This window comes from Lactuca sativa, chromosome 5 (assembly GCF_002870075.4).
Source record: "Lactuca sativa cultivar Salinas chromosome 5, Lsat_Salinas_v11, whole genome shotgun sequence".
In the NCBI taxonomy this organism is placed as follows: Eukaryota; Viridiplantae; Streptophyta; class Magnoliopsida; order Asterales; family Asteraceae; genus Lactuca; species Lactuca sativa.
In genome coordinates this window covers 331,867,722-331,889,075 of record NC_056627.2, presented here as the reverse complement: position 1 = coordinate 331,889,075, position 21,354 = coordinate 331,867,722, and the positions used below count along the sequence as shown (strand labels likewise).

Here is a 21,354-nt window from a genome sequence, read left to right as displayed (position 1 = left end):
AATAACAATCTCTATGCTATGAACAATCACTACTTACTTCACTTGTTCTGTAGAACAAGTATCCAAATGACTTTGGTGGGTAACCAAGAAGTATAGACTTCTCGGCTCTAGGCTCCAGTTTGTCGGCTCTAGGCTCCAGTTTGTCATGGGTCTCACGCCTACCGAGAGCCTCACAACCCCAGACCTTGATATGTGTGAGTGAGGGAGGTTTTCCATTCAACATCTCATGAGGTGTTTTGGAAACCTTTTTAGTAGGAACAAGGTTGAGTATATTGGTGGCAGTCTCTAAGGCATACCCCTATAATGATATAGGAAGCAGAGCTCGACTCATAATGGAATGAACCATGTCCAGCAAGGTTCGATTTCTCCTCTCGGCCACACCATTAAGTTGTGGTGTCCTAGGATGGGTCAATTGTGAAACTATTCCACATTCCTTAAAATATTCATTGAACTCGATACTAAGATATTCTCCACCTCTATCAGATTGGAGCATCTTTTTCGTCTTGCCCAGTTGATTCTCGATTTCGTACTTAAACTCTTTGAACTTTTCAAAAGTTTCTGAATTATGTTTAATCAAATAAACATATCCATATCTACTGAAATCATCAATAAATGTCACCTACTAGCGATTAACATCCCATGTGGCGAATCTAAAGGGTTCACACACATCGGTGTTAATTAGGTCCAATAATTCCTCACCTCTTTCACAAGTCCATGTTAAAGGTGATTTAGTCATATTGCCTAACAAACAAGATTCACATTCATCATTTGTCCTTTAGTTAAATGGTTCCAACACTCCATCCTTTTAGAGTTGGACGATGTTTTTGTTGTTTATATGCCTAAGACGACAATGACATAAGCATGCTTTGCCTAAACTATTATAATAATCAATATCATATACACAATTGCCGAAATTATTCATACACACAACAGTTTTATACATGACATTACAAGGATAAGCTTTGAAAAATAAAAACATCATTCTCATAAACAAAAATTGTGCCATTATCATTATCAAACAAGTAACAAAATCCTTGTCTAAATAAGGCATGAAATGAAATTATGTTCCTTGTTATATTAGACGAATAAAAAAATTAAGTAAATCTAATCTAACACCACTATCAAACATAAACTCATAAATCCTGATCCTTCTATCATGTGAAGAATGTCTCTTTTCCATGATCAGGTTCAGCTTCCTATTCTTGACTCTCTTACTTTCCCTTTGTCTCTGCATATCAGAACAAATGTGAAAACCACATCCTGTATCAAGGACCCGAGAATTAGAAATTTGTGTGTTAGTGGTATCTATAATGTATATACGTGAAGAATAGCCAATCACTTTTTATTTTCCTTTTTTCAACTCTTGTAGCTATTATGTGAAGCTTCTCTTCCAATGCTCCTTTTAGCCATAGTGAAAGCAAATGACCTTTTTCGGATCATTAACATGCAGAACTTCATAGTTAGTTTTCCCTTTTGACCCACCACTAGACTCTCCAATGTGGGCTTTCCCTTTCCACTTGGGTTGGGTGATAGCTTTCCTTTTCTTCGCATGGCCTTGATGAATGACCAGGTAATGAGCAGTAACAACACTAGTAGGATGAGATTTATTCATTCTCGATTCAATAGTTTGCAAGAAATTATGGAGTTGTACCAATGTAATTTTTGTAACATCCTAAAAATTCATATAACTTTTTCATTTTCAAATTCATTTCAATCATACAATAATCATATTAAAAAATTCAAGAGTATATCATAACAACATTATATCAGAGTACAAAATCCAAAAATCACATGATGCGGAAATTCATAGGTGGATGCAATACGATCAATTCGGGCCCTTCCCCTTCGATTTTGAAGTACTTGAAAAATAAACTGAAAATCGTAAGCACAAAGCTTAGTGAATTCCCTCAAAATACCACATATCATACATATATAATAGTCAAGTGGAGATTTTATGAATATTTCCATGACACCATAACTTCTTATATAGACAATTTGGACAATTTGTGAACATATAGACTTGTGTGTACTATTTTCAAAACCGAAAATCATGTAATATTCATATATTTGGTTATTAACTTATTATAGGTTCTTATATAGACAATTTGGACAATTTGTGAACATATAAAATTAAAAAAGAGTTTATTAATTTATTATAGAGTAAATTTCACGAATGGTCCCTATGGTTTGGGGTAATTTACGCGCTTGGTCCCTGACTTATTTTTAAAACTCGGAAGGTCCCTACTGTTTGTTTTTGTTACATGTTTGGTCCCTACTGTTTGTTTTTGTTACAGGCTTGGTCTCTGTCTTACCTAAAAAGACTATTATTTAAGTAGGGAAAATGGTGGGTAGGTAAAGTAAGATGATGGGGGTGGGGTTGGGGATGTATTTATTTAAATAGATTAAAAAATCAATGGCAAGTCTTTTTAGGTAAAACAGGGACCAAGCCCGTAACAAAAACAAACAGTAGGGACCTTCCGAGTTAAAAAAATAAGCTATGGACCAAACATGCAAATTACCCTAAACCATAGGGACCATTCATGTAATTTACTCTTTATTATATGTTTCATACATGTAGAAGTTAAAATGAGTTTTGGATAGAAGTTTTTAAAAGCAACTTATAGTTGTCCCTCATCGAAGAAAAATCATTTTTTATAAGTTACTACTCCTTAACTTGTCAAAAAACACTTTTTTAGAAACTCTATTTTGATATCGTTATAAGCTAATAAGCTAAAAAGTTAAAGAATGTTTATCGTTTAATAAGGACTCCTAAACACCCCCTTAGAAGCCAATTTTAACCCATTCACACGTGATTTGAATTGATTTGAAATAGCTACATATGATATAGAACTTTATATCAGTAAAAGCAGTCCAAACTTTTAGGGTTTAGGTCATTTTTAATCGCTAAACTTTTTTGGATAATTTATTTGGGAAAATTATACATTGTTTAAGTTAGCATTGGTCAGCGAACTTGTTTATTTTGGTCACTCTAACCGGCGATAGCAGGTATATAAAATTGAATATCATTATAAAGGTTATAATTAGTCATTGAACTTTTCTAGATGATTTATTTTAGTCTGTTTAAGTTACCATTGGTAATTGGATTTTTTATTTTTTTCATTTTAGTCACTCTAGTTTTTTTTATTATCATTTACTTAAAAAAATAAAAATAAATAAGTACTAGTATTTTTTTCCTTTTATCCGTAACTAAATATGTTACATCAATTGTTTAGAGTAAATTATATGAATAATCCTTGTGATTTACGGTAGGGTGCATATTTAGTCAATTAACTTTTTTAACCCAAATGCTCCTAATAACTTTAAAAGAAGACTATTATGATTTCACAAAGATTATTCAGATAATTTACTTTAAAATAATTGATGTAACAAGCTTAGTTGTGGAGAAATGAAAAAAAAAATTATAGTTTTTTTAATTTTTTTTTTTAATGATAATAAAAGAAAAGAGCGACTAAAATTAAATTAAAAAAGAAAATCAGTGATCAATAGTAGCTTATACAAAGTATAATGATTAAAATAAAACATCAAGAAAAAATTCAATGACTAATTATAACATTGACACGTTATATAACGACTATCACTGGTTGAGTAATCAAACTAAAAATAAACAAGTTCAATGACTAATGATAACTTAAACAAAATATGATTATCAAAATAAAACATTCAAAAAAGTTGAGTAACTAAAAATGATCTAAACCCAAACTTTTATAAATGTTTACAAAATCATAAATCTCTCCAACGTTTCAAAGCGGCACAACTGCAAAAATAATCAAAAAATTGAATCTAGTAACCATAATACAAAAGTTTAAATTATAAAGCTGCCCAAACTTTTATAAATGTTTACAAAATCCTAACTAAATCCCTCCAACGTTTCAAGGCGGGACAATTACAAAAATAATCAAAAATTCGAATCTCAATAACCATAATACAAGAGTTTAAATTATAAGTGGATTGGACTCTTTCCACGACATTCAACCATGTAAAGTGAGACAAGAGATTAACCTTTTGCAGAAAAATATTAAAATAATTTAATAATAATAGTATATTATTTGTTTATTACTTTAATTTAACTAAATATATTTACTAGATTAGCTATATATGACAAAATTAAACAAAAGATAGATGAACCATGAAACCTAAACCAATCTATATTGACTTCCATCTAAGCCATACATATTATCATATGCACATAATGAATAGACCATCCTTGTCTCGAGCAAGTAAAAAAAGTGTTATACAATACTTACAAGCTTCAACACTATTCTATTAAAAGATTATAATAACAAATTACTATAAAATAGCAAAATAATTATATTCTATATTGTCATTTCAAAGAAAAGACAATCATAAAGATTAAAGAATACTCACCACATCTAATCTCTTGTAAAGCATCAAGATTCATTATTCCTAGGCAATAAAAAAAGGTAGTTCAACTACTAAGCATCTCATGCTCATATCCACATACATTTACTTATATATTTTAAAGAATAAAAAGATAAGAGAGCTTTGTGTCGTAGAATAGAATCAGAACAAATGGCAGTTTCCCCATCCACATAATCCCATAACTCAACATCCCAAATCCAACTTTCCAGATCTCTAAATCCATCATCACATGTTCTCTTGTCTTGAGTTAATAACCCACTCAAGTCTCAACACCATAATCCCATTCCCAATCTAAACAATTCACTAATAATATACCCACAAACATAAAAAAAAAAAACCAAAGATAATCTTTATGTGTTTCACATTCTATAAAGTCCTAATGGAATCCTATACATTTTTATTCTTATTCCTTAACATCAAAAACCACAACCAAAGCATCAATAGATCCAAATCAGACAAGAAAATGAAACTACGTGCAAAATTCGACAATAACAATGAAAAGGGATATAATAATATTAATTGAAATCATTGATTGCTACATCAGTTATCATAATCCTCACCTCATCCTTTCAAATCTCTAATTCACCCAACAAAAGAGGGTGAAAAAGGAGCAAAACACTTGAGATCTACAACACCCACCACACATGATTACATCAACACCTTGAGTTTCTCAAGAAGAAAGGAAAAGGGGGAAAATTTTACTGTTAATAATAAAATATATCAGAATTAAGATTTGGTAGTTTTCTTAGAAAATTTCCTAAACTGGGCTACCATTTTCAAAGCACACCCAGATTTTTTGTTCTAAAGTTTCTAATTTTTTTCTTCTGCTTGTATTAATTAAAAAAAATAATCAAGTTTCTTAGGAGAAAAAAAAAACTCGTTTGTTTTTTTCGCTCCTCCTTTGTCGCCAACTTTCAAGCCCAAAAATCAAAACCGGAAATCGGATCGAAACCATGTTATTTACCTACTTATCAAGATTTCAATTCTGTTGAGCCACAAGTTGATCGAGCTGCATTTGCTCAATCCACGCACTCAATGCAGATTGATCCATTTGTTCAATCTGCGCATTCGAATTCACACCACCACCACCGCTGCTACTACCACCCCCACCACCACTACCAGAGCCGCCATAAGCCGCCGCCAGCTTTTCCTTCATCTCTTGAGGCGTTTCTTTCACAAGCGATTGAACCCATGACAGATCTGGCTCCTCCCCATTATTGCCACCATTTTCAAAAGACGATGATCTTCGAAGCTTACCAAATTCATTCTCATTAACCCCCCAATCGGGTTTTTCAGACGAACCCCACTTTGACCACGGGTCAACTGAACCACCACCCACAATAGAACCAGATCTAGATCCAAGTTCCCGTGAACTCAAACTTCTAAACTGTTGTTGATTCTCACGTGCCAACATTGAAACCCTAGAACTCATGGGCGAAATCGGATCAACACTTCTTGGCGACATCCTCCCGGGTGAATTTTGAACCCCAAAAGACGTATTCTTTGGCGAAAAATTCGTATTAATTGGCGATAACATGCTCTGTTGTTGCTGAAACTGATTAAAAACCGATGAATTATGCCTCGGTGAGAAAACCGATTGATCTGAAAACCGAGGAGACGAGCTTTCAGCTGCAAAAATATCATCCAACTTTGTCGGGGTTAAAATCGACTGATTATGAACAGCTCTTTGTTGTCTAGATAACTCATTCAGAAGCTGAAGATTCAAATCTTGATCAGACATATCTCGCGCATTAAGAGACGATCTTAATCTACTCGACTGAAGATTACTCCCCGGTAAATGCAAAGACGGGACATTTGGTTGTGGCCAGTTCATATTCGACATTCCGTTTCCCGACGGCGACATCGGCGGTGTAAAAGACGAAAGTGCCCCCGGCATCAAACTCATGGCTGCTGCAAAATCCAACGCGGATGAGGAAGATCGCGGAGACGGGACCGCGGACCCCGTTGAAACAAACAACGGGCGAAGCTCATCTTGTGTGTGAGCAAAGAAACACACCCGGCGGTTACAGCCGGTCCCGTCTTTACACAGACGGGTCCGGTACTGCGCCGGGTGTAACCAACATTCGAATACGCCGTGCGCGTATTCGCACATGTCGCCACGGCGACATGTCCCTTTCCGGAAATCCGGACACGGGACACAGCTGTAATGGTACTTCCGTGGGTCCCGCCTCCGTGCGTTTTCGCCAGGGTGGACAAATGGGCATTCCGTCCAATCATGGGAGTAGGCCCGGGAGCATGGACGGACTTTAAAGGAATACATTCGGAATTCGTCGGTTGAATAAATGCTGTTTTTGATATCGGGTAATGACGGGTCAACCGGGTATTCTCTCTTGGAATCAAATGTTGAAATTTTAGGTGAACAAAGAAGGTCGGTTTCTGACACCGGAGAGTGGTTTTCCGGTGAGTGGTTTTCCGGCGACAATGGGTCTAAAATGGGCGGGTCACAGTCGGATCCGAGAAGATCTTCAAGGGTTTTTTTCATCTCCGGGAGCTTTGGAGAGACAACGATCATATCCACGGGTCGAAGCCCGTTTACATCGATTAGATTCGGGTCGGCCCCACTTAATAAAAGCAGTTTTATAACGTCGACAGCATTTATTGATCCACCTGACGCAGCACAGTGAAGGGCGGTTGTCTTGTCAACTCCACACAATCGATTCACATCGACTTTTGATTGGGAAAGAATTAACTTGAGAACGTCTATGCTTCCATACATGGCTGCCACCATTAATGGAGTTCTGTGTTCAAGAACCATTTGTTTTGACCCCTTTTGTCGGCCATACCATAATCCGACCTCGTCAATCCCAGATGGGTCGGATTCAATTGATAGGGCGAACCCCTGGATGTCATTATTCGCAGCAAGTTCAAGTAAAGTAGTAAAAGAATCTCCAGTTTCGATACTCAATTGGCTCATATTTTTACACCTGCTAGAGAAATTAGAAACCAAAACAGGATTTAGAATCGATCTTTTTTAAGGGTAAACTATAGATACACCAAGATTATTGATGTTAATTGGACAATTTCACATATAAATACGAATCAGTTCTTGAAAGATATAAGACGTCAAAGAACTCTATTACACGAATTGGGGAAAAGGTTAAATGGAAAAGCGAAGTTGCTGAGTGATAACAAACATAGTATGAATAATTGAAGATGTAGACAAGAAGATAGATTAAATCCTTGTACATAAATGGGAAAAAATAAGTTGGGGCCACTGGTAGATGATAATATGCACTTGAAAGAGAATGAAGACAAAATCTTTAGGTTTTTAGAATAGCATGATTGATCACCAAACTAGCCAATCAAAGTTTTCCATAAAAGAAGATTAATTTGGTAGCGTATTTCACTCTGATGTTTCTTATTTTCTTCAATTTACATAAAATCAAAGCAAAATGGAGTGTTTTGAGTTTTGAATACCTAATTTTTGTTATTTGTTATCAAGAAAGCATGAAATACATCAATGGGTATTTCAGAAAGTTGATACAGAGTCAAAATCAAAATGAAAAGCTGAATCGTTATTCAGTAATTAAGAACAATCAGTTCTTTAAAAGAAGCCCCAAAAAGCCATGAGGGAGATAAATATCATAATTTTGAAATGGAAAACCAAAACCCCAAAAATCGTGCTTCGGGAAGGTGTTGTACCACATGCTCACCAAGTTGTACCTTTTTTGCTCTAGAAACTATGAACATGCTCCATCGATGTCATTTCTCGTCAAATAAAACACAAAAATAACATTCCTCAACCGATCAAGAAGAAGATAAATAAGAACAAGTTACAGAAACATACCAAAAGGGTGTTTCAAGAAGTGATAAATGGTCAATAAATTTTCATCTGAAACCAACGGACTGTGTGTTTTTGTGCGTGTACGGACATATACAGATAGAAACAGATTCCAAAAGGGTCTTCAGAAAAACGAAGATCGGAGAGTTTAAGCAAGTAAAAAACACAAGTTTTTCGCCAGAGAACAGAACAGACTTACCACTGATTTTGCTTTACTTAATCATCGAAGGTTTTGAGGGGTTTTCAGATCTAAGAATCGAAGAAAGTGATAGAGTGGGAAGAGAATCAAAAGTAGTGATTTCTGAAGGGATAATCAGAAGAGAAGAGCTTCTTCTTGCCTCTTCGCCATTTCCTATGCTCTCTCTCTCCCCCTCTTCCTCAACTGAAATAAATTATTACATCGAAAAGAAGTTTCAAATAGGGCCTACATTTTGAAAAGATGGTTACTTTTCACACTTTATTTTATAAAATGACATTACAGCCCCTCTTTCTTTTTATGTATTAATTTAATCCGTTAATGTCATTAGTGTGTAAATGAATACCAAACTGTTTGTTTTATTATAAAATGTCATTATTTTAGAGATAATTTCATAAATAGGTAACGCACTATTTGTTTTGTTTATAAAATATGTTTTTGTTTATAAAATATGTTTAAAAAACCATTATAAATTTAGAATTTATTGAACATCAAAGTAATTTTTTTAATGAAATCCATGAATTCGACCAATATAGCTCAATACATATCGATTGAAGGTAAACGGACAATAAACTGCGCCGCTAGCCCTTTATGGATGGCAAAACCAATTCTTTTGAAAACAACATTTGTGGATCTAGGTGATATGACATTAGAATGCATGACTCGTTGGACTCTGTTGAGGAGCTTCACCGCCTCTGGTGCGAGAAAACCAAATGTATCGAATGCAAAAGGTACAAACACATGTTGATTTTCTATACATGCATTCTCGTGCTTTACCACTTTGCACGCAGCGGCTTTCAAAGTGATGCCCTGCTGTGAAACCCTCACTCCCTAAACCAACTAGAGAAGAGACCCCAGTAAGATCCACGCACGCATGCTTCCCTCATATCCATCCAAAGACTAAAATATCAGTCAGTTTAAGTGTGGACCTTCCATCTTTTGGGTCCGTCAAAAAGTTCGAACTTCAAAGTAATTGAACCTTCTAAAACAATCGTGTCTTATGAAAAAAAAATCCGCTAACCATTTATAACATCAACTATAACTTAAAATATATAAACACTTAAAGTAGAATTTTACACCGGTATATATTTGTTTGTTTTAGACATAGTATATAACATCTTTGAAAGAACATAACAAGAAAAATCTATCTATGGTATTACAATTAAATAGACTTAAAATTCTACCAAACTAACTACTTAATGACAACTATCAACATAATATTTTAAATAAATTTCACATACAAGTGAACCAGTTTGATTCATTATGATTTTTTATTACATAAGCTAAAGATGTTAAACATATATACATAAACAATATTGATGATCTATAAAGTTTTGTATCATCTAATGTCAAATAATGTCTTTCTAACCTACTAATCTTGTATTGCCTTATTGTAACAACATGCACGTCAAATGCACAATGAATAACCGAAGTATATTGTTTTATCATATGGTTTTAATATGATTTAATTATTTTTTCATTTATGTCCGTCGTATTAACGAAAAATTATTAATAATTCTTCATTGTTTGTATTACAAAGTCAATCTTTATATATTTTCAATATATATCTCTAGTATTCATTTATTTTTAATAATAATGGTTGAACATGAAACATGGTGCCATTCACTTGGCCGATAACTTACTTTAATTTGGTATTTTGGTCGTTAACTTATTTTAATTAGTTCCATTCACTTGGACCTTGGTTATAAGGAGATTATGCACTTTACATCTCATAATATGCATTTTGTCTAGTATACTGTAATAAAAGGGTGTTTATTTATTGTTTTAGAAGTATAGGGGTGGTACCTGAATTTATCCATACATAATGCTCTCTTTTTATTTTGTTGAAAGAAACGCCTACCCAATAAAAGCGGGATTATGTATTTCTTGTCTTTTTCTTTCTTTATTATTTTCGGGATTATTTGTGTACCTAAATAAATAGTCTGAGCAAGTGAAAATAATAAGTGTATTATGTGAATACATATTTTGAAAATATACTGTTATTTTTTATTTTCTTTTTTTATCAAATAGTGACAAAATTAAAGAAGGGCTAGCAGATAGATACATCGTTTTTCTCACTTTTTGTAATTAATAGTAGTTTAAGAAAATCCAATACAAAAGTACAAATTTACAAAATTCGATCCAAAAAATTATAATTAACTTACATACCCATTTCATAGATGTTTTGACTCTATTATTGATGACAAATATAGTGTTACGATTGTTAAGAAACATGACGTTACGCTACTTATTTTATAAAGGTGTAATAATGTTTTGGCATAATTTTACTTTTTTGTAATTTAAGGTTGGTTTGTCTTTTAATATTTAAAGTTTACCCATTAAGAATTAACTTTAAGCTTTAGAGTTTACTTTTTGAAAATACAGTTTCTAGTCATCAACTTGCTTTTTTTGTGTTCAAATGGATACTATTATTGACTTAATAGTTCATCAAGATTTTGTTTATGGGGTCCATTTTTAAGCCTACATAACACTAAAATAAAAATAAAAGGTAAAATCATCTGCAGCTTATTTTCATTTTTAATATTAGAGTAAAAATAATGTAAATAGTATTTTAACTTTGATCATATTTCGTTTTTATAGCAAAAGTGAAATTTATAATATATTCCTTTTCTTTTGTAATTTATATATATTACGAAAAACATTACTTTATTAAATATCTTTTAACAAATATATATTATATCTTTCTTAAAATAATATTTATAGCTTATATTATTATAAAGTTATAACAAATTAAATTTCTCGTATAAAATATGGTAATCATGTGATAATTTTTAAAACGTTATTTACAAGTTTATTTGAATTTGATACATCAATATTAAATTTTATATTCATAGTTATGTTAGTGCATCCCACATTGGTGTGTTATGGTTTTCTAATTTGCTATGTGTTGGAGTCTCTCTTCTTTCTATAAAAAGTGTCTGTAATGTCTATTGGTTAAACATTACAATGCATCAAACATCAAACGTGAACCTACATATATAACCTTAAGTAACACATATCTTTTAAGCAAAAGATAAGCATAAAGAAGAGATAATGACAAGATAGATATCCTTGATAACACCAAGAATAATGTTGGTTCCATTACTCCCCTTCAAGCTGAAGCATAAAGATTACGAATGTCCAACCTGATCGTTAGAGAATGTAGACGTTCTAAACCCAACGGTTTGGTTAGCAAGTATGCTAACTAATAACGAGTGTGAATTCGAATTGGTGTGATTTCTTTTGATTATACTCGTTCTCTTACAGAGTAAAAATCCATATGTACATGCTTTTTTCGCTCATGAAATACAGGGTTTTGAGCAACATGAAGTGTCGACTCATTGTTTCGTAAAAGATGTGTTGGTTTATTCATGTTCACATTAAAATCTATTAACAACCATCAAGTCCAAAGTATTTCACTAACGGTGGTAGCATTGCTCGATATTCAACTTCAACTGATGATTGCGAAAACAACCGACTGTTTCTTTGACTTATAGGAGATTGGTGTGCCACCCAAGATCAATAAGTATCCAGTTTGTGATTGTCGAGAAAAAGGGCATCCCAGGCAATCATAATTGATATAGGCAGTCAATTTTGTCCTTTTTTCTTTTGGCAACAATATTCCTTGACCCAAAGAGTTATTAAGGTATGTAAGTGTTGGATTAGTGTCTAAGTTCATAACTATTTTGGTATGTACTTGACCTGATGGTGTATGGTCCTTTTCGGTTACCTTCACCTAAGCTGTAACGACCGAAAAATACAACCAATTTTAAATTTTTCAAAAACAACTCAATTCCATTAAATCTTTACAAAAAGGTTTTAAATACAAAACATTTAACGTATTCCCAGAATCACATTACTACAAAATCATGAGGAGCGGTACGATCACGCCTTCGCCTTGTCACGGTCTCCTGAAGAACCTGAAAAACATAAAACCACAACTGTAAGCCCGAAAGCTTAGTGAGATATCCCCAAAATACCAACCACATATACCATACACGCATAACATGCCATAACATATCCGATCACAGAACAGCCATGCACTTCGGGTCTACTGTGTGACTGGTCCGCCGCACTCGCCTACAGTCCACCTGGTCCACCCTCTAAGTCTAGCCATAAACCTCGAGTCTACAGTGTGATTGGTCCGCCCGCACCGGGCCTTCAATCCACCTGGTCCACTCTCCGAATCTAACCACATACATCGAGTCTGCAGTGTGATTGGTCCGCCCGTGCCGGGCCTTCAATCCACCTGGTCCACTCTCTGAGTCTACAGTATGACTGGTCCGCCCACACCGGGCCTTCAGTCGGCCTGGTCCACTCTCCGAGCCTCGGTACGTCTGGTCCGCCCTCTTGGGGCCTACAGCCTATCCGGACCGCTCGTTGGGCCTTCGGAACAACCGGTCCGCCCTGGGTATCTTGGCCTACAGCACAAAGCAGGACCCGCCTCAACCCAACTCCAGTCCAAACAACCATGTGCACATATACATACAATCATATAACAATTCACAGTCAACATGCAGATCAAACAGATCACATAACATATCATCATCCTAACCCGGATACCGACCTAACCGGTCACTAGCATAGCATCACTCTATCTCTCAGGATACCGATCTTAATCAGGTCTCTAACATATACCATCCTAGCTCTCAGGATGCAAACATATCAAAGCAATAACATAACAACAACTACCCGGATCTCAATCCGATAAGGGTCGGCCTTGGTGCCTTAGACTTTGTTGATATAGTGAGGATAACTCACCTCGATACTGCCGACTGAACAGATAACCCAAGCTGCTCCGACCACTGATACGATCTCCACCACTGGACAACCACCACGGCACTGAACTCAAAACAATAACCAACAATTACCAAAATGCCCCTAGAAACCACTGGTCAACCTTTGGTCAAAGACAAGGTCAAAGTCAACCCCTGACTGACTCTACTCGCCGAGTCAACCCGATGACTCGCCGAGTCCCCATACTCAGACTTCCCTCAATCCGCGACCTAACTCGCCGAGTCACCCCGAGACTCGTCGAGTCCAACAACTCTGAGTCCACTCGCCCACAACTCACCGAGTCATCCCTTGACTCGCCGATTCTCGACTCTACCATAAAATATTGGGACTCTTCGACAAGACTCGCCGAGTCCAAGAACAGACTCGCCGAGTCTAAGGCTATCTTCAACCTACTCGCCGAGTTGTTCATACAACTCGCCGAGTTCCAGGCCATCTTCATCCAACTCGCCGAGTTGTTCTTCCAACTCATTGAGTTCCAGCTCATCTTCAAGCAACTCGTCGAGTCCACCCATGTGACTCGCCGAGTACCACCGGTCTGAATCCATACAGAAGCACTCCCGGCCATGCATTTGATCCAAAACATAGATCTAGCCTCCTACAACCCATCCATCACGTAAAGTGGTAAACTTTACGTGAATCCAAAGAGATCTATGCATTTTGCACATTAGGGCTAGGGTTTGGGACATGATAGCTTCACTACACACTCAAACACAGGGACTTTCAGGCATTCCAACCCTTCTCCATTCCAGATCTGAGGTAGCAACCTCAGATCTAACCTCTAAACTCCAAACACCAAAAGATAAGCTCCCCCACAAACCCCATAATGAAGAATCCAAAGAGTAACAGCCCAAGGACGAGATATTACCTCAAAAGAACGCCCCAACTGCAATGGAACTCGAATCCAAGCAAAGCCCCTTGCTCCAAGCCTCCTACCCTTCAAGATTTCCTCAACAATTGCTTCTCCAAGCTCCCAAATGCAACTTGATCCACTCACATACGAAGGTTAGGGTTTCTGGACTTGAGGATGAGTAAAGAGGCTGGGGGAATGGATGTTATGTTCTTTATATAGGGCTCAACCCCGATAATTAGGGTTTTCTCCACTCAGCGCCTACTCGCCGAGTCCATCTTACTGACTCGCCGAGTCGGCTACTTATTACGCGACCAAGTCGCGACTCTACTCGCCGAGTCCACCCATGGACTCACCGAGTCGCTCTTTCCCAATTTACTCTTTTAGCTCTTCAACTCTACTCTTGATATTTCGGGATGTTACATAAGCAACTTAATATGATGAATTATGGAGAGAGGTGATTAATTATGATTTATTAATATATTATGAGAATAATATATTAAAGGATAAATCATATTGTTTAATTAATATTAGTCAATAATTAATTAAGAATTAATTTTGTGGCTAAAAAGAGGTTAATTAAACTTAAGGGGTCTGGAATTGTAATTATAAGATAATTGAAATTGGGCTATGGATCACCTAAGAATAATAGGTTGGACAAATTCTATGGGAAGCCCATTAGGTATTCGTCCAAGGGATATTCTAAAGGGCTCCATGGGCTGCTTAGGGCTTAAGCAGTCAGATTAGGGTTTCCTATCTGTAAACCCTAATATCCATCATATATAAGGAACCCTTATGGCCCCAAAAATGTGGTGAATACTTCCTTTAGGGTTTCCAGCCGTTTTTGGTGCCTCCTTTCTCCTCCCTCTTCATCCTTATTGCTTATGGTGTTTGTGACTCCATTAGAGGTGCAACACTTGAGGCACTAAGCTTTCTGAAGCAAGGAATTGATTGTTATTACTACATAACAATCAAAGGTATTTCTCTAAACCCTAATTCAGTTTATAATATGTTAGATCTAGGGTTTATAACTTTGGATACTCAATTTCATGTTCATTAGACAAACTAGATCCAAAAGCTATTAGGGTTTACATGTACACCATAGGAATGATGTATTGCTCAAATCCCATTAGTGGTATCAGAGCCTAGGGCTGTTTGTTAGTGAATTTGATGCTTATTTGATCGAATTTTGGTTGAAAATCGTATTTTTGAGGTTTTTCGTCTTGACTCGCCGAGTCAATTGGGTGACTCGTCGAGTCCATAGTGAACTCGACGAGTCCAAGCCTGACCCGACGAGTCAGAGAGTCGGAAGGAGCAGATTTCGGGTTTTTGTGCCTGTTTTGTTGTGGGATGATTACCAAAACGTTTTTGATTGATAAAAATCGGATTTTTATGATATTTGGTGAATGTCCTTGCCAAAATAAGAGATAATTTCATATTAATTGAATAATTACTTCCTTATATGATAAAATTTGATTATTGGAGTTATTTGATAAATTATCTTGCAAATAATTGGACTAGGTCAAAATTAGATAATCACCAATTAATTGTTAATTGCCTTATTTGAATTTATGATCTAGAATGTTCTTTATATAGTTTTGAAAAGTTTCAAAGCTTGCCCTCAAGTTTTGGAATTTAAATTTTTTATTAAAAGGTTTAATTTTGAAATATTTAAATTCTAAACCCTAATGATTTGAAATGTTTCAAAACTTACCCTCAAGTTTTGGAATTTAAATTTTAATTAGAAGTTTAGTTTTTAAAATATTAAATTCTAAAACCCTAAGTTTTGAAAAAGTTCAAATTGCACCCTATGGTTTTACTAAATTAATTAAGTGTATAATTAAAAGAGAGTTAATAAATCCATAGTGATATGGTTTAGATTTAATTAATTTAAAAGTGTAATTTATTAAATTAGACCACCTAGTATTTTAAAAGTGTAAAATACACACTTATACTATATATAACATTAAAAGTCTAATATTATATATGTATAACTTAAACTGCTAGTCTTACTGTCAGTAGACCTCATTCACGAAGTCAATCTATAAGGGGGGGTATAAGGTTATGGCCTATAAATGGCCGTTTAATGGGTGTCCACTCTCACCCACCGCTTCCTTGATCGGTGGAGGGTCGTTAGCCAAACGGGTAGGATAAGACAAACCTTTTCCATTAAAAGTATAATGAAGTATAAAGTAACTAAATGTTTTTACAAAATTCTCAATCTTAGTTACTTTAGGCAAAAGTGAATTTGATGCAATCCCATGAAATTACACTTTGTACCCTTGCAAAGATGTTAGTGGAGCGTGTGTGGTTAACCGGCACACTAAATGGTTCTAAACAAAGGTTGCAAAGGGTGACTCGATGTTTGTCATAGTTCGGTGGAGCGTGTGTGGTTAACCGGCACATCGAATAGGCGACTGTAACATTGGGGGCACCATGTAAGTTTGCATGGTTATTCATACCCTGTTTTGTGATCCTCGACATCCCAGTCACAAATCGAGGGGCATATCGAGATTTAAACATGCCATTAAAAAGTTCAATGAATCTTAAAGGATCTAGGAGTTTTCAATACATTTAAAACTTAATCTCTTTTTCATTTTTCATGGTGGAGAATTAGTGAATCGTCATTCACTTACCTTCAAATGTTCTGCAATTTGGGTTATGGTATCCCTCTCCCAAGTTGTAGAATATTGTGTTGAGTCCTAGCCTTAATATCTCATTTGGGTGATTTATTAAGGACTCAATCAATCAACTAACTTGAATTTTTCTCCCGTTTTGTAGATGTCAAAGTATGACAACTATGGTCTTTCAAAATCTCATGGAACAAGCTTTCCATATGAAGATGATATTCCACGATTCGATCAAGGAACACGAGATCATGCTTTACTTCCTCCACCTCCTCCTAGTTCGAAGACTTGAAAAGTTAAAGGTCACTCAAATCCCTATTGGCAATAAGACACAAAGATGGAAAGTTTGTGTGTGCACACGTCTTAAAGATGAAGTCACACATTGACCGGTTAAGGATGTTGGGTATCGGTGTCTCAAGGAAGTTGGTTGTTGACTTGGTTCTTCAATCACTTCCCGAATCATATAGTAAGTTCGTTAGATAGTACTATATGATGGACCATGACGTAACCCTCATTGATTTGACTTATTTGCTTATTGCTGCTAAATCAGAAATGATTTGGTGCACTGGTCGAGCAAATTTGTCTGATAAATCAACATCCTAACCTTTTATGCGGATGGAAACATTGGAAGTCCAGAAAAGTTATCTCTATGCAAGAGAAAGGCTGAGTCTGAGATAGTCCTGTGTACCATTCCAAAAGAATCCATATGTACTGCCAAAAGAAGGGGCACTGGTTACGAAGCTGCCCTAACTACCTAAGAGATCTAAGAGATAGGAGAGTCAAGAAGTATGGCTCTACGTTAGGTAAAATCCACTATCTAATTGTAAGTCCCCAAATCTGCTTGTGTATCAATTAGATCCGTTTGATGGTGCGGAATCCCAATCAAACGAATGATGTCAGATCAAATAAAAGAGAAGGAGAAGAAGAAGATGATGATGAATCTATATATGATATGATTAGAATGAAGATCTGGATACAAAAGATTCACACACAAAACTTCTCTCTAGTTTCTCTCTTTAGAACACCTTCAAATGCACACACACTTAAGCTCTCCACTAATGTTCATCATACTACTCCTCACCCCTTACACCTATATTTATACATAAGAAACATGGGCTTGGTGGACATGGGCCGTAAATGGGTTTACGGTCGTAAACCTATTTACAGTCGTAAACACGTATACGACCGTAAACACCAAGTTGTTTACGGTCCAAGACAAAAAAATACATTTTCCTAGAAAAGTAAAGTATAAACCACATTTTTGACCCAACAATCTTCCCCTTAGTTTATAACTTTATTTTCTTAATTGACCCAACAAGCTCCCCCTAAAAAGTAGTTGGCTTTTCTTGTTAATCTTCATCGAGAGCTTGGCTTCAGCATTTATCTTCAATGAATGACTTTATCTTGAGCAGTTGAGATTTTCTTCAAAATTTTGGCATTGAATGCACATTAGGTGAGGAGGCTTGACGTACCGATTCTTGAAAGATAGCGCTTTCAGCTTGAGAATCTTCAGAGAGAACATCAGAGAGAACTGAACTTCTAGATCACTTCAGCAGCTACAAAGATAGCAGCAGACCGATTGAGGAGGCTTCAATGAAATTTGTCACATAATCTTCAATTGCAGCTTCACCTTGCTTCTGGGGTTGAAGGATTGAATGTCGAAAGAATATTCTTCATTTCTTGCTCCTTCGAATAAGAATTCTTCGATGATCACGGATGAAGCCTTGGCTCATAAATCTTCGACACAAACTTCCATGAGTTTCATCTTCACCTTAATTCACTTGTCAAGACAAAACAAAACTAAAAGAAAATTTTAGCACACAATATTTTTTGGATTTTTCATATTTTCTGAAAAAGAAATAAAACAGAAATAACACTATTATTTTGGATTTTTAATTTTCTGATTTTTGTTTGTTTTTTTTTTAATTCTCCCCTAATGTTTAAATTAGAAGAAACTATAAACAAATTTAACAAAAATAAAATGATATCTAGCTTTAAGAGTGATTTGGGATCAAAGTTTTTAGACAGCCTTTATCCGCTTGTCAGTACCTTCTATCTTCACGTCTTTGTCTGGTCGATCACTGGTATTGTTGTCCACTTAAACACGAAAAATTGTGACAAAATTAGGGCATACTATTAGTTATAAGACAAAGTGATCCTAAGTTCCTAGAAAATATTTCTTAAGGACCATTCAGCTGACGACGACCAGGGATATTGTTGTCCACCTAAATTGAGCAACGAGATCTATAGACAATCTCTGAGTGTTCAATTTTAATTGTACTGGGACATGTTTCCCGCTTCCTGATATGCCCCAGTAATCAAAGACTTCCAGAATACTCCTTACATCAGGTGAGCAGACAATCATTAAGAGAGAAGATATATTTAGAATGCATATGCTATGCACCCAGGTCGGATCTCTTCCAATCACGCAGAGGGTGGAACATATGACTAACTGAAGTTTTAGAGGGATTGAGAAAAAGAATGGTGCATATACTATGTACCAGGTCGGATTGTGAGTCACGCAAAGGAGACAATATATGGCTAACAGATAAAAAGAATTGCATGGATAGAAGATGCAGAGAAATAGAGTTGCATATGTTACAGTCCAGGTCAGATTTTGAGTCACGCAGAGGAGGTAACATATGACTAACATATAGAAAGAAAGAATATAACCTTCTACAGACTTAATTTATTAGATTCACCAGTCGCCCCATCAATACCGAAATTAAGGACAGAATTTGCACATCGAGGAAAAGTTAATCCACGGTTCCAAGTACAGGTTCTTTAATGTGACCAGTAGATTTCCATATATATCTCCCTGCTCAACCTATCAAAGCGTCGTATTGTCAGGCTAAACGGATCTAACTAGGTCAAGATTTGTCAAGTCTATAGATTTCCTAAGTTCAGCTCTGCCTAGTCATGTCCATTTAGAATCTTTCGTGCCTACCGACACATCAAACTCAAAGCATAGACCCTTCAACTTTGGGTACGTCACGCATACTCAGATTGTCTGTTATCACTTGATAATATCACTTCCCAAAACATCTTCCTCAAGCACATTTCATAACCAACATATTTTTTGATTTTCTTATTTTCTAATGTTTTTGGATTTTTTTTTTAAATTTTCTAATTTTTGTTTTGTTTTTATTTCTCCCCCTAAATTTAAGCATATGAGATAAACGAAAGTAAATGCGCAAATTTAAACTATCCTAAAACAAAAATTAGTCTTTAAAGCGAATCAACTTAAGATAAACTCAGGAGTATAGAGAAGAAAACTCAAACCGTAAGTCACCGATTGAATTTGCATCCAGAAGGTTTGAGAACAGCACACATAATCTCAGAACAGATCCGAAAATTCTTCATGTCATTAAGCACTAACCCCATGAGTGATCTCTTCCTTTCTTCCTTTCCCGCAAAAGGACACATACTCTCAAACAAAGGTCTGAATATTGTATAGTTGAGAGATGTCCCCTATCATGTGCCTGGAACAACCACTACCAACAAACCAAAGTCTGACGATATGCCTCCATAGCTACTCCGACACAGAGCGGGATCAGTTGGTCTTTGGAACCCAGTCCATTTTGAAACTGGGTCGACCTTTGTCATCAACGCAAGATACTTTCTCCCATGACATGTCATGTTTATCACAAACAGAAGATGTAGAAATATTAGAGTCATTAGTAGATTTGGGAGAGAGAGCCTTTGGAACCCATTTGTAGTTGGGTTTAACCCATTTATTTTTCGATCCGATGGGTGGTTCAGTACTTGCTTTTGATCTTGATGTTGGTCGTTGAGATGACTTTGACCTAACTGGTCTTTGTTTCACTGTAGCATCTCTTGGATTGGGCTTCTTGGCCGACATTCCCTTCTTGCCCTTGGGATAAGGATTCTTGGCCTTCCGCGTGTTCCAGTCATCATGGTTTGAACGTGACCTTGAGGGGTTTCTTTTTTGCAGTATCTCCCTCTTGGCGCGTTCTGCCCACCTTGTGCATAGTAAGGAACGTATGCGCGATTTGGATAATTTCTGACAATGTGTACAGGTGTTCCACAGTGAAAACATGTCTTTTTCTTCACTGTGAAGTTGTTTCTTCCTGCCCCTGGTGGCGTATCCTTGCCTTGTCTCTGATTTTTCCCACATGCATAATTGCAGTAGGCACTCTGTTTCACTAGAATTAGTGGCATGTATTTCTCAAGAGCAGGTTGATCAGAAGCAACTGAGTTCGAAGCAACAGATTTAGAGCTCAAGGAGATGTTGGTTTGTTCAGAGGTGTTCTCCTTGTTCTCATCCTCTGATACTTTACCTGCACATGAAGTAGATGTGCTAGAAACAGGAACACCAGTATTTTCAAACAAATAATCAAATATGTCAAAAAAAATTAACTCAACATGATCCGATGCAAAAGCATCAAAGGCATCACAAGATGTATCATCAACTTTAATATCAGAAACAAAAGGTTGTTCATTAGAAACAGAAACATTAGGCTCAGGCTCAGTTTTGTTATTAGAAACAGATCCTTCAACTTTGAGCTTTGACTGATCTAAGGATTGATCTGCAGGGGAAGTAGAAACATTAGTACTTTCAACATTGATAAATCCTCCTGAAACAAAACCAGATGGCTTGCTATAAACCATGAATGGTTAGTTGGCAATCTCCTATTTGGATAAGGGTTGATACTGATATGTA

The 21,354-nt window shown here is 35.9% G+C and overlaps 1 protein-coding gene across 2 annotated transcripts; it reads right to left on the bottom strand.

Moving 5' to 3' along the window:
* Positions 1-4,890: 4,890 nt before the first annotated feature.
* Positions 4,891-8,586, bottom strand: LOC111887595 (zinc finger CCCH domain-containing protein 30). Of its 2 annotated transcripts, none has more exons than XM_023883766.3 (2): positions 8,403-8,586; positions 4,891-7,349 (listed from the first exon to the last, which is right to left on the bottom strand). In XM_023883766.3, the coding sequence occupies exon 2, from the start codon at positions 7,334-7,336 to the stop codon at positions 5,381-5,383; it is 1,956 nt and encodes a 651-aa protein (XP_023739534.1). In that variant the 5' UTR covers positions 7,337-7,349; positions 8,403-8,586; the 3' UTR covers positions 4,891-5,380. The 2 variants fall into 2 exon arrangements, with proteins under 2 accessions (XP_023739534.1, XP_023739533.1); XM_023883765.3 differs by having other exon boundaries at positions 4,891-7,346.
* Between the last annotated feature and the right edge of the window lie 12,768 nt (positions 8,587-21,354).

Excerpts from the sequence above, each read along its gene's own strand:
- LOC111887595 (XM_023883766.3), bottom strand. The coding sequence starts at position 7,336 with ATGAGCCAATTGAGTATCGAAACTGGAGATTCTTTTACTACTTTACTT.